General features: G+C 35.5%; 1 protein-coding gene across 1 annotated transcript; it reads right to left on the minus strand.

Annotated features, from left to right (window-relative positions):
- Positions 1 to 9,354: 9,354 nt before the first annotated feature.
- LOC140154083 (protein O-mannose kinase-like) lies at positions 9,355 to 11,556 on the minus strand. The gene is made up of 4 exons (XM_072176692.1): positions 11,422 to 11,556; positions 10,783 to 10,944; positions 9,698 to 10,114; positions 9,355 to 9,596 (listed from the first exon to the last, which is right to left on the minus strand). Exons 1-4 carry the CDS (start codon positions 11,554 to 11,556, stop codon positions 9,363 to 9,365), a joined length of 948 nt encoding a protein of 315 aa, XP_072032793.1. The 3' UTR covers positions 9,355 to 9,362.
- Positions 11,557 to 14,586: the final 3,030 nt, after the last annotated feature.

Raw genomic sequence — 14,586 nt, forward strand, 5'->3', positions numbered from 1 at the left:
AGTATCTTTATACTATGTATAGTACGTAAATAATCGAGCATTTAACAAAACATGATAAATGAGGAAGTTCATCCGCACACAATCTTTTTAAAGGAAGCTTACGCACGTCCCTTAAGGACAGAATAAATATCTCACTATATCAAAGAAGCACTCATAAATGATACCTTAATCGCTTTTGTTTTTATTGCATTTTGTTTCTTACTACATTTTAGACATACGACTGGAATTAATCAAAATTGCACAATGATCTGTTCTCTATAACATTTCAATCAAAGTAATGCGTTATCACACTCGTCAATTAAGCCTATAAAACCTCGTCTTACTACTGTCTCTTATTGCCCCGTTTCCCGCGAGTGTCGCCTCCATTCTAAGGGTCAAAGCACATTTTTAAAAAGTTGAAAAAAATATCAGAATTTAACATTTCAAGAGCACCTTTGACATGTTTGAAATCTTTGTGCCCATGTACATAAATATGTCTAAACATTCATAGTAGTGGTTGAATGTTTTGTGAGATATGCCTAATTACTTGATAATGTATCGCCTTATTATTTGATAGATAGTATACCCATGTGGATAGTTAAACATTATATAACTATTTAGCTACAGGATAGATCAAGACTTATCATTCACCATGGTAACTGACTCGATTTATTGTTTTTTATACTCGTCATCATACTTGACATTATAGTGAATGGAGAATTTTGATAAAACAAGAAAGAGGCTACTAAGGATAAAGTTCGGAGTACCAAAGACATTTCACCTGGACTCGTTTGGTATTTGGATCACATAAAAATTTAAAAAATGTTGCCACTCACCTCTAAGTTTCAATTTGGTGAGAGCCCAGTGCACCATCAAATATTTTTCTTGCCCCCCAGTCTGTCCCACACACACACTTTTAAGGCAAAAACCCCAACATTACAACATTTCCACTTTTTGTGGCAATTTTGTGCAGAATTGGTTGATTTTGCCCTCCTCCTCTTGACCTCTTGTTTACAGAACATGAAAGTATGCGTTTTTATTGTGGTAAACTCCTATATTTAAGCTTAAACTAAAATAACTAATGGCAATCACGACTTATTATGAATCAGCCACAATGGGATCATGATATTTATTTTGTTTTTCAATACTAGCCATGTTCATGTCTAATCACCATCAATGTAATATTACTCGTTCCTCTCCAACTCCTTTCAATATATTTATGTTGATTCAGGATTTGAATTTCATAATGCATTGAATTAAGCAAAATACTCGTAAGAAAATAGACCGAGATCAGAAGAAGAGCGAGAAAAATTTCAAAATAAATTACTTTGCCAGCTTAAGTGTGTTATTGTAGAGAAATGATTTTTGCGTAGGGACAAACAGGGACAAATAAAAGTTCGCTGCCTCTGAATTGAAGAGTGGTCAAAATAGTTTATATCTAATTCAAACGTAGAGGGCAGCATTAGTCGTAGTAAATGACGAGTGGTCTCTGTTTTCAGATTCAAAGAGAAGTGTAGAAGTAGTGATGTTTAAGGAAAAATACCCTGAGCAGACCTGGTTGAAATCACAATAAAAAAAGAAAGGCAAACAATCCAAGCTAACTAGGAGGGGGAAATGCAGAGAACTGGGAACCCACGACTCGTGTGAAAGGACCCATTGACATACTATCTTACTACTGCAGACCTTTCTAGGGTCTCAATAGTCTGACGTACTTTAATAAAATGTAGCTTATATCTATCGGGCAAATCTCAAGTTCCCGAAAATCGGCAATTCGTAGTTCGTCCCGGGGTTTTGGTGTCTTTCCCCTGCCATTTTTGTTTTGTTTTGTTCATTGTAACATGACTCTGGAACACGACCAATCTAATGAAGCTTTGTTTTTAAATCTCTTCGTATACCGTGTGCTATTGTATTTGGTGCCAATGTGCGGTTATGGGTCTCTTTTTTCACTTTACTATGTCAAAATAATCACAAAAATCTTCACTTGACGATAATGACGTAATATATAAAATTATAACAAGCTCTCTCAAGGTTTAGAAATATACCACAAAACACATGCACATGATGCAGTCATGTCTACAGTAGAATTCATGTCGACCTTTGCAGGACTTAAACCCCCATTAAAAGCTATTAAACCAAGATAACACTCATTGAAACAGCTCAACTGATTAAATCGGATCTTCTCTGGTTGTGCACATGTGTCTGTTTTATGTGTGCGGTATCGATATGAGGTGCTATAATACAGCTTCAGTTGGGTAACTGATTATAAAGGAAACGCAAGGAAACAATGGTATGTGGACCTTTGCTCACGAAATGAGACAATGGCCTGCTTTTTGTTAACCAGCATTCTTGAAAATGAGCAACATAATGATTGTTGACTTAACACGGTTTGGAAATAATTTCTTCATATTTTTGGTGTTATCTGTCGTTTACATATCCTTCCTAAAACACAAAAGTGCGACTATTTTCAAACACCTAAATTAGCTAAAAATTTAGGACATGTTACAAAACTATATTTTCTAGAATTTCATAGAATAGTTTAAATGTAGCTTGTACCGTTTTTTGTGGCATCCTTCAGAACGGAGCGGTCCGTTACCAATATAGCTCAATATTTTCGGTCAAATCTCCATTCAATTAACATGGGGAGTTGGCTAGCTATGAGCTAGCTATGCTTTGCCCTCACTCATATTCTACGAAAGTGCGACTATTTCTGAACATCTAACCTAGCTGTAATTTTAGGTCATGTTAGAGAAGTATATTTGCTAGAAGTTTGGAGAATACTTTAAATATTAGCCGGTTATTTTTCACACAGTGATGTTAACTAGGCAAATGCAATATACTTCTAACATACACTATTTGTAAAGGTCGCGCGTCAATGGTGAGAGCGCTGTGTATTGTGTATAGGAAAACGGACAGTAACTGCAGTATGACGGGCTAATAATAATTGATTTCATTTGATTCGCACAAAATTAGTGTGAAATGTTCACCTGTTTTCCCTAAATATGAAAGCAGAAGCAAATTGCGACTTTGAATATAGTTAAAGGGGTATTTTGTGATCCTAGCATCCTCTTTTTATGACATTTTCCCGTATAGATATCACAGAAGAAAAGCGTATTCCCCAAATTTCAGTTGATTCCGAGTTTGCGTTTGCGAGTTATGCATGATTATGTTTATTACACTGCTCCATAGAACAGTGTTGTAATTACGTTCTGGTGTACCAGAACGTAATTCAAATTTGACGATATTTTTGCCAAACGAATTAATCTGCAAGAAATGTTTTGTACAGTGGTATAAAAATCTCAAATTCTTTTTAGAATAGTGGGGGATGAGGTCCTTTTTTTTCAGAATAGTGGGGGATGAGGTCCCCACTTTTGATCACGAAATGCCCTTTAAAATGATACAAAATAAAATGCACATGATTGCACAACCCCCTATTCCCGAAATTAATTGTTAACTTGACCCGGGAAAAGTTCAATAAGCGTAAAGGATATGCCCACATTTAAGCAAAGCTCAAGATATTTGGTGGGTTATTTGATAGTTTGAGCACGTTGGATAATAAACTCTCTTTATAAGATGGGGATTTTAGACGAGCGTTAAAGGTTATGAAACCAGTTTAGAGAATTTAATCAGGTGCAATTCAATGTGGATTACGGTCTTGTCATATCAAGCTTATCCCAGTTCATGTCTCTCAGCGGTTTTATGGAATAATTATTTTCCCCTTTTTTCTCCTATGATGTTCACGTTCCATACTGATTGAACTCATACACTGTGTTTCAGTAAATCCACAGCATGTTTTATTACAGAGTTCCTAATGTTTCCATACTATTTGGTATCATATCTGCTGATTTTCCTATTATGCAGTTTATTCCGTCAGTCAGCGGTTCATACACGTCCGCGTGATTTGACCCTGACTTTCTTGAGCATTCTACCATATTATGAGAGAGGCTTCAACGAAATGTCATTTTTATTCCCCTTATAATAAATTGCTTGTAAGAAACAAAATATCAGTGACAAATCCAGAGGGGGGGCAAGGGATGCTGTTTGGAACATCCTCCCCCATTCCCCCCTGTGGGATGCTGTTCAAGGGAATTGTTTAGGTCTTTGGACCTTGTTTTTGACAATTTTGCCCGCAAATCACCGTGCTCCTTCCATTGCCCCGTCCACCTAAAAACGAAATCCTGGTTACGCTACTGTTAAAGACCACTGTGTGCATATGATGTTTTCAAAATAATTGCTTTACTGTTCAATTTAACCAGTTTGTATTCAGTAACAAGAAAGTCCTGGGTTTATTGTTAACGAGTTAAGTGGTAAAATGTGTCGATTGGACGAGAGAAATAAACATTAAATGAAATCGACTTTGCCTCACTTCTTTGGTATACAGATCTCACCAAATTTGAAATGTAGAGGTGGAAGTTATTCCAAGAAATGCAAATCAACGTTTCGAGCATTGTGGTATATTTTACAATAACGAAACACACAACAACTAATTCGTCAATAACCAATATCCTCAATACAATCCCCCACATTATACCATTCCCAACCATTTACAACCAAAATCAAATTGCATTTCCTCACATCACATCCAAGCTCACATTGGGCGCCCCATTCCTTTTTTAAAGGAAATTGTATTAAATGGAATCTCGAGGTTTATGTTTTGTATGAACATGTTGAAGCTTAATTGAAACCATGTTTTTCCACAAAACCATGTATTCTGTGATTCTGAACAAAACTAAGAGTGTGGTGCAAGGCAACAAATGAATTTTAGGTTTACAATATTTTTGACACAATTTCTTTTTACATTCCCCTATAAAACCAAGAGTTTTAAACGAAATAACTGAGCAAAACACTGGGTATTGAGATAAAGGGTTTTGTGAGTGAAGACCCTGTTTTTTCACCCGGGGTTTTACAAATTATTGGACAAAATTACATCCAATCTTTTTTGTACATCTAAGTATCCTTTTAAAACTTCAGCTGCAGTAGGTCTGAGTTTTGGATCCATACTACGACACTTTTGATGAAGTTTGGACAACATGAACATGACTTTTTTTCCATAGATCCCCTCTCCCATCAAATACTCCACTACAGCTGGAATCTTCCAGATGTCTGACCTCTCGTCATGACCTGTATATCTATGTCTATTGTGCATTTTGGAGAAGCACAATAATTGTTCAGGAGCAGCAAAGTTTCTAACTTTCTCACAATAACATCCACAATCTGTTGAAATATTCTTGGACGAATCGACCAACGGAAGCTTATCTAGATCGTTAATAATAACATGGAGATCAGATGTTACCAAAAATTGTGAAAGTGTGTTAGTTAGGCGACCGCTATCGCACATTACACGAGTACCAGTTGAACTAGAATGAAGAAAATTTATTATTTTAACATAATCCAGGGAAATTCTGAATCTGAAAACCACGTTGTTTTTATTTTGTTCCTTTAAGATTCTGTTGATGTTGCTTAACGAGCCAAATCTGTGATACTCGGTGACTAAGGCCAGAATTGCTTGGCAAAAACCAAGAAATTGAATCACAAAAGGACTTGGTTGAAACTGTTGCATATTGTTTACATGAGACGAAAATAAAACTTGTGAATTCCAATCCATATGATTCAAACGCACAAGGCTTACGTTGTATTCCTTCCATCTAGCAAGATAAACCTGGTCACAAAATGAAGAACAATGTTATTTTCAATAAAATACATTAATGAATACAACTTTCTAGGCATTACTAAAATGAAGGACGAAGAACGCGAGTTTTTAATTTGGAAAAGTTTTCGTTCTTTGTCCTACGTTTTAGCCAAATCCCATTTTAATGGACAATTCACTATGCAGAGAAGATATCTTACACTTCCCACAATGCAATTCTTCCATTTCTTTCCACTGATTTGTTATCTAGTGTAACGTGGGTCGATAGTGACGAAATGCACCTCTATGAACTCCAGATCTTGCAAACTATGTTATTTCTTAACTATCGCCCCATGTTTAGCCAGTCTATTCTCAACATGAAAACAAAAGCGAACCTATACAAAGTAATAGAAGTGTCATTTGATGTAATGAGGTGATGCATCATGCTGTAAAGGATTCTGGAAAGGGTAAGATATAATATGTTCGCTATGATTCAGGTAGATGTGGCTTACCGATTCAGGTAGATGTAGCATTTAAAGGTCCATACAGTGATCGTACCGCAAGTGCAAACAAATTAAAATTGCTTATAAATTGCTTAAAAGTGAAGGATAAGTCATCCAAATTGTCATGTGGTATTTTTGAAATGAAATATTTAGCAAAAAATGAAGAAAACAGCAGTATTGGCGAAGTTAAAGCCCCATTCAAATATATGTAGCTAATTTATATACTATCAGTATATAAATTACAGATTTATGAAAATGCTTCATTTTGTCTTATATACACGGCTTTCGACTGAACTCCTAGCAGGTTACCTTAGCACATCTACAATGATCTATGACAATAACAAAGGTACAAAATCTAAATTTTGATGATTTTTGCGATCGTCCGGATGGGCAAATCACTGAATGGGCCTTTAAATCAGAAACATCACCATATGCTAATTAGGGTTAGAGGTTAGGATCAGGGTTAGGTTTAGTGGTTAGATTTAGAGGTCATTTGTCTTAAATGCCACATTTACCATGATTCAGATTTTGATAATTGTTCTCCGACAAAAATAAATATGGAAGTGGATTTGTGAACTTGTCCACTACTACTACTAGCCAGTGGGGCCCGATGCGGGATGTCCGCTCTTTGTGCGGTCTCCCAAAGTGGTTTCTCGTTCGAAAAATCTGGTTTCTTGATCGAAAATCCCGATCGAAAACCTAAATTATCAACTCAATCTTGGATCGTTGACCGAGATTCCAGGTTGCTTGATCAATCAGGTTTCCCTTCTCGTTTTTCGATCAAAAACCCGGAAATCTCGATCGAGAATTTGGGAATCTTGGTGAGAAACCGGGTTATTCTATCGGAAGATCGAGAAAACATGGTTTCCCGTATAACAACAAACCCACGGCTTAAACCTAACAATAAAAGACAGATCAAGAGTTGATAATTCTTTGCAAATAAAGGCAAACACCCCACACCCCACACCCACCCCCCCACACACACACACAAAAACACCAAAAAAATAAAGAATATTAATAAGAAAATTTGAATTTAACTTTATTGTCTCAATAACTGCTTGAAGAAAATTATGAAAAACATTAACTTACTTTCTTGATTCCTCCCTCACCGATTTTTTTAATAGGAGTGACGTTGTGTTGAATATCCTTACAGGTTAGCCAAGGATGACAAACGCCATCATTATTGAGTTGAAAATATCCCTTTCTACAATGTCTGTCAGTGTCATTAAATTGGTATGCAGTCTCATGCTCCTAAACAGAACAAATGGGGTCATATATATATCGTATATATACATTTAGGGACTGTTATTGAAACTTTATAGTAGAAAATTGTTTGTCCAAGAAAACAGATGAACAGAGCTTCCTGCTTACCTCACCATATTAACATATAAAAGGAAGTTGGTATATTTTCAAGATTTGCTGCACTGATGAGAAGAAGAAACCAACAAACCAATAGATAGGTACAAACGTTATATATAACACTACTGAGAATATCCAAATAACGCTATTGAACTGCAAAAACCTGGTTTCTCGTTCGAAAAACCTGGTTTCTTAATCGAAAATCCCAATCGAAAACCTAAATTATCAATTCAATCTTGGGTCGTTGACCAAGATTCCAGGTTGCTTGACCAATCAGGTTTCCCTTCTCGTTTGTCGATCAAAAACCCGGAAATCTCGATCGAGAATTTGGAAATCTAGGCAAGAAACCAGGTTATTCTATCGGATCGGAAGATCGAAAAAACATGGTTTCCCTTATCACAACAAACCCACGGTTTAAACCTAATAATAAAAGATAGTCATTAAATTGGTGTGCAGTCTCATGCTCCTAAACAGAACAAATAGGTTCATATAATACTTTGCTGACCATGTTCATTAGGGACTGTTATTGAAACTTTATAGTAGAAAATTGTTTGTCCAAGAAAACAGATGAACAGAGCTTCCTGCTTACCTCACCCATATTAACATATAAAAGGAGATTGGTATATTTTCAAGATTTGCTGCACTGATGAGAAGAAGAAACCACCAAACCAATAGGTACAAACGTTATATCTAACACTACTGAGAATATCCAAATAACGCTATTGAACTGCAAAAACCTGGCTTCTCGTTCAAAAAACCTGGTTTCTTGATCGAAAATCCCGGTCGAGAACCTAGATTTTCAACTCAATCTTGGATCATTGACTGAGATTCCAGGTTGCTTGATCATTCCGGTTTCACTTCTCGTTTCTCGATCAAAAACCCGGAGAGAAACCAGGTTATTTTATCGGAAGATCGAAAAAACATGGTTTTCCGTATCACAAGAAACCCACAATAAAAGACAGATCAATATTTGATAAATCTTTGCAAATAAAGGCAAAAAACACACCCACCCACCCCCACATAAAAAACACACACACACAAAATGTTTTTTTTTTAAATAAATAAATAAAGAATATAAATAAGAAAATTTGAATCCCACTTTTACTGTCTCAATAACTGCTTGAAGAAAATTATGAAAAGCATCAACTTACTTTCTTGATTCCTCCCGAACCGATTCTTATAATAGGAGTGACGTTGTGTTGAATATCCTTACAGGTTAGCCAAGGATGACAAACGCCATCATTATTGAGTTGAAAATATCCCTTTCTACAATGTCTGTCATTAAATTGGTGTGCAGTCTCATGCTCCTAAACAGAACAAATATGATCATATAAATATACATTTAGGGACTGTTATTGAAACTTTATAGTAGAAAATTGTTTGTTTAAAAAAAAAGCAGATGAAGAGCTTCCTGCTTACCTCACCCATATTAACATATAAAAGGAAGTTGGTATATTTTCAAGATTTGCTGCACTGATGAGAAGAAGAAACCAACAAACCAATAGATAGGTACAAACGTTATATATAACACTACTGAGAATATCCAAATAACGCTATTGAACTGCAAACTAAGCTTGGGTAACAATATCGATGATATGTGATATGTGAAACCCTTCGCAATTCGCATTATCCTGTTTTTGTTTATAAAGATTTTTTTAAAGCGGAGTGATTTATAGTGCGCTACACACAGGTACAAGTTGTACCTACAAGTTGTAGCGCACTTTATATCACTGCACTTTTTTCAACGCTTAAACGTTGATCCAAAAGCCTAACACTTTACAGGTTGTCGCTGATCAATACGGCCCCACATCAATCCATTAACCATTTAATGGGTTTTGTGGCAAAGGTCATTGTGATTGAAAACCCCGTGTTTTTTTTTTTTACAAAAACCTGAAGTTTTATGAATTATTGGACAAAATAACCTTCAATCTTTGTTGTACATCTAAGTATCCTTTTAAAACTTCAGCTGCAGTCGGTCTGAGTTTTGGATCTATACTGCGACACTTTTGGTGAAGTTTGGACAACATGAACACGACATGTCTTCCATAGAACCCATTTCCCATCAAGTACTCCACTACAGCTGGAATCTTCCAGATGTCTGTCTTCTCGTCAAAATGTGCCATGTGTGGTGTCTACCATGTCTACGTTTATCGTGTTGCTCGGGAGCAGTAAATTGTTCCCCAGGGACTACTCCCCAAGATTCACAATATGTTTTACTATTGGACGAATAGACCACAGGAAGCATGTCTAGATCGTTAACAACAACATGGAGATCAGACGTCACCAAAAATTGAGAAAGTGTTTTATTCAAGTTACTGCTATCGCACATGACATGAGTACCAGTTGGACTGGAATGTAGGAAATTAATTATTTTAACATAATCAAGAGAAATTCTGAATCTAGTAGCCACATTGTCTTCATTTTGTTCCTTTAAGATTCTGTTGATGTTGTCTAACGATCCAAATCTGTGATACTCGGTGACTAACGCCGGAAATGATGGGCAAAAACCAAGAAATTGGGTCACAAAAGGACTTGGTTGAAACTGTTGCATATTGTTTGCCTGCGACGAAAAGAGTAGTTGTGAAATCCAATCCTTATGATGCAAACGCACAAGGCTTACGTTGTATTCCTTCCAACTAGCAAGATAAACCTGGTCACAAAATGAAGAACAATGTTATTTTCAATTAAAACATTATGAAATGTGTACATCTGTGTAGGACGCTGCAACAATTAATGAAGAACGAAGAACGCCTGTTTGTTTTTGTTGTTTCTTTCATTTGTGAAAGTCTTCGTTCTTTTTTCTTCGTTTGAGCATAATCCCATTTGAAAGGACATTCAAATTTTACTAATTGATCCCCGACAAAGTAATATGGAAATTGGATATGGATTTGTGAACTTGTCCACTAAACTAGTTGGATGCCGGCCCTTTGCTCTATGCGCGGTCTCCCAAAGCGGAAAATCTGGTTTCTTGATCGAAAATCCCGTTTGAGAATTTTGGATTATTGACTCAATCTTGGATTATCGACCGAGATTCCTGGTTTCTTGATCCTTGATTGATCAGGTTTCACTCCTCGATCAATACAAAACCACGTCGACCGAGAAGTTTTAAATGTTGATGAGAAACCAGGTTATTTGATCGCACAAGACTATGATTTCTCTCTCAAACAATGTGGCAATAAAAGACAAGTTAATATTTGCTAAATATTGGGGAAAAGGGCCAAAAATCGTATTAAAATCAAAGAATATAAATAAGAAAATGTCAATTTCACTTGACTCTCTCAAAATTTGCTGAAAAAATTATAAGAAGCATCAACTTACTTTCTTGATTCCTCCCTCACCGATTCTTTTAATAGGAGTGACGTTGTATTGAATATCCTTACAGGTTAGCCAAGGATGACAAACGCCATCATTATTGAGTTGAAAATATCCCTTTCTACAATGTCTGTCATAGTCATTAAATTGGTATCCAGTCTCATGCTCCTAAACAGGACAAATATGAAGATTGTAAAATATATAATATCTAAAGTATCGAAAGTTGACTGGGAAAACATACACACACCCACTCACATCCCATTCACACGAGAACCAGTCAACAGGGAGTAAAACAATTATTGAAGACCTGAGCGCAAGAAGACCGTAAGTCCATTTGGCCCCTCAACTAAAGTTGCGTATAGTTTCGTATAGTTTGGTATGTTTTATACAATTCAGGGGCCAAAACAAATCTTTCACAACCTTTCATGATGTTTTCACCCTGGAACATGTATTAAACATTATAAAACCCTAAGAAACTATACGTAACTTTAGTGTATACATGTTAAGGGACCAAGTGGACTTACAGTCTTCTTGCGCTCAGGTCTTCAATTAGAATAAGAATACACAAATTAAGACGAATTATACAGACACTACAATAAAACAAATGAATCATCTACATACCGAATCTAGAATATTTTTCCTTACCTGAATCCATGAGGAATGTATCCCCCTCATCCGTGGAATATGATTATCCGAAGGTATTTGTATTCGAAATATGAATAAGACAATAGCAGTGAATGCTGGTATCAGGATGAAATAGAACGTGTATTTGATGGCCATTTTGAATAATTCACATTAAATGATATTACAGTGGAATGTTAAGTCGATGCCTTTTAAACAGAAGCTATAGAGTGGATGATTTTCTGTGAAAAATCAGGTAAATTGTGGCCATGAACATCCAGCTCTGAGCTATTCTCTACATGTAGTACAATACAAGCTGTATCAAAATGATTGGTATCCATCAGTTTTCATTGATAATGGATGAGTCTCACGCGTCAAAATTCAACATAAGATCCAAATAATGTGCATAAGAAGTCATATACTACATTCTGGACATGTCAAGAGTATCCAATGTTGCATTTGGAAGATGCAGGCTTTTCTATAAACATTAAAATTGATGGGTGCCAATCAGTTTTTGTTGTATAATGTAATGCTAGTTATATATATATAGTATTTTTATGATGATGATGAAATTATACATGCCCAAGTAATATGCGACATTTGACAATTCGATCATAATATATAAGTATTATAAAGCATGATCATGATAGTATGCGCTAGTGTGTGTTTCCCAGGGGTGTTTATGTTATTTTAGATATAGGCCTACATGTATTTCATTTGTAAAATGCTGAATATTTTGTAATGGTGTCATCTTGTATGGTCCACCTGTTTTTAGCCCTTTTAATTAATAGAAGCTCGATTAGTCTCATTTGATGTTAGGGCCTAGGATTAGGGCTTAGGTTATAGGTTAGGGTTAGGTTTAAGGATAGGATTAGGGCTTAGGTTATGGGTTAGGGTTAGGTTTAAGGATAGGATTAGTGTTACCGGGGTCCCAGGAGGTATAAGGCTGCATGGAGACAAAAATGATGAAAACCATAAGAGAATAATGTTGCTTGACTTCTAGATTCAGTGACTTGTTTAATAATGTGTTAATATCGAAATAACAATAATAATAATCTTTCTTTGAACCATTTGACTATTAATCATTATTACACTTAAGTTATGTTTTTTCTTATGTATGCATCTGACTGCGTTGAAACAATTTAATAACTACTCGTAATTATGAATCTACATTTATCTATACTTAATTAATTATTTACATGTCAAACAATCTCATTCTTTAATTGTTGTTTAAGTAAAAGCAACTCTGTCTCTAAATATTAATAATCATTCATCCATGTACCTTTTAAGTAAATACAGTTCTTAAATCTCAATGAACTTCAATCGTTTACATATTTACTAAATTAATCGTGCTGATGTTAATGTTAACTCCACAAACGAAAAATTGGCTCAAATATCGTAAAGTAATCAATTGTAAATTCTTGAGTTTTAGTATTTAGTACTATTTGTAAACTTTGATAATGTAAAACATACACTCATTGTCTTATCCTAACAACAACCTTGAAACAATCCATGGTAACCTGTTTGGTTCTGAAAACTGGTTATTTACATTATACCAATACCATAGTTTAGTTTTTATATAGCCTAAATTTGGTCTCTTGTTATCATGGGTTACTTAGGCAAAATCATGACAATCACAAGTATTTTCAGGGTGCAATAATAGTTTTCTACTTTTAACCCCGTATGCCTAATAGTACATACACACTTCTTATGCTAAGTACTTTCAAACACCCTATATTTGGTAAACAGCTTAACATCTTAACTTTCATGCTTAACCCAAAGAACAAGAATAGATTACGCCCAACCATAACCATGTTGCTAGGGTCGTTGAAATAGAGTCCAAATAGGTGTACCAGTATAACAGACCAAAGACAGTTCCTATACCTCTTAGTATTTGGATGCTCAACCAGAACTTTTTGGTGCTTAAAATATGGCAATCCAAATCAATGGAGACAGGTCTTTCCTTGAGAAGATCTAAAGGCTACCGTGTCTTATTATATAAGTTATATATCTAAACTGAGCTCAAAAAGAAACTTATAATTTTTTACAACTTGTGAATCACAAGGTCATATCTTAAAATAGTGTCCATCAAAATGAACCAAAATTACACACAGGATTACTTTAATACTCTACTCAAAACACATGTCAGTAACCAAGCAGTTGTCCAACTGACACAACAGCAAAATGCACTGTCATGGGACAGCTTCCTGGACTTCCTCCACTTTCACAGCCCAACATTTGGCACCCAGCACAAAAAAATCTGTAAGAATGCACACAAGATCCTTGCACAGATGATAAAACGGTGCTGCTTTCTGCTTTTCATACACTTTTTCATGAAACAGGGCTGGGCTGTGAATGTGGTCCAGGAAGCTGTTCCATGTCAGTGCATTTTGCTGTTGTGTCAGTTGATAACTGCTTGGTTACTGACATGTGTTAAGAGTAGAGTATTGAAGTAAACCTGTGTGTAATTTTAGTTCAATTTGATGGACAGGATTTCAAGATATGACCTTGTGAAAAATTATAAGTTTCTTTTTGAGCTCAGTTTATATAGGCATTACTTGTAATGTTATGTTCTAAGGCTTCCGGAAGTTAAACTTATTCTCAACCCTACTTCTAAAACTCTAAAAGTTAAGACCTACATTACATTAGGTCTTACAAACTTAACACTAAATAAACTTATTACTTGTATAATATAACATACATTTACCTGATTAAAGATGAAACATTTTTACCGATGTTCGCTCTCTTTTGGTAGTAAAGTGTAGCATCTCTGATAATATTTACCATGAAATCCTGCGAATCAACCAGTTGTCTGCTCATCTTCATATACTGATTATATCTATAGTCATATACTATTAATTTAAGTACATTAGAACACATACCTGCATGGAGACAAAAATGATGAACACCATAAGAGAATAATGTTGCTTGACTTCTAGATTCAGTGACTTGTTTAATAATGTGTCACTCATCTCGAGGTCAACCAAGAAGATGCTCTCAGGGTCAACTCACTATGCAGCATGCAGATAAAAAGATTTGTTTGGGGGGTCTACTTTTGGTCACTTTTTATGCTCGTAACATTAGGGCTTAGGTTATAGGGTAGGCAGGGGCTATTTTAACGTGCCTCATGGCACGTTCGTGCAGTGAGAATAGAAATCCGTGCAGTGAGAATTAAAAATCCGTGCTTAA

Source organism: Amphiura filiformis, chromosome 6 (genome assembly GCF_039555335.1).
Source record: "Amphiura filiformis chromosome 6, Afil_fr2py, whole genome shotgun sequence".
Lineage (NCBI taxonomy): Eukaryota > Metazoa > Echinodermata > Ophiuroidea > Amphilepidida > Amphiuridae > Amphiura > Amphiura filiformis.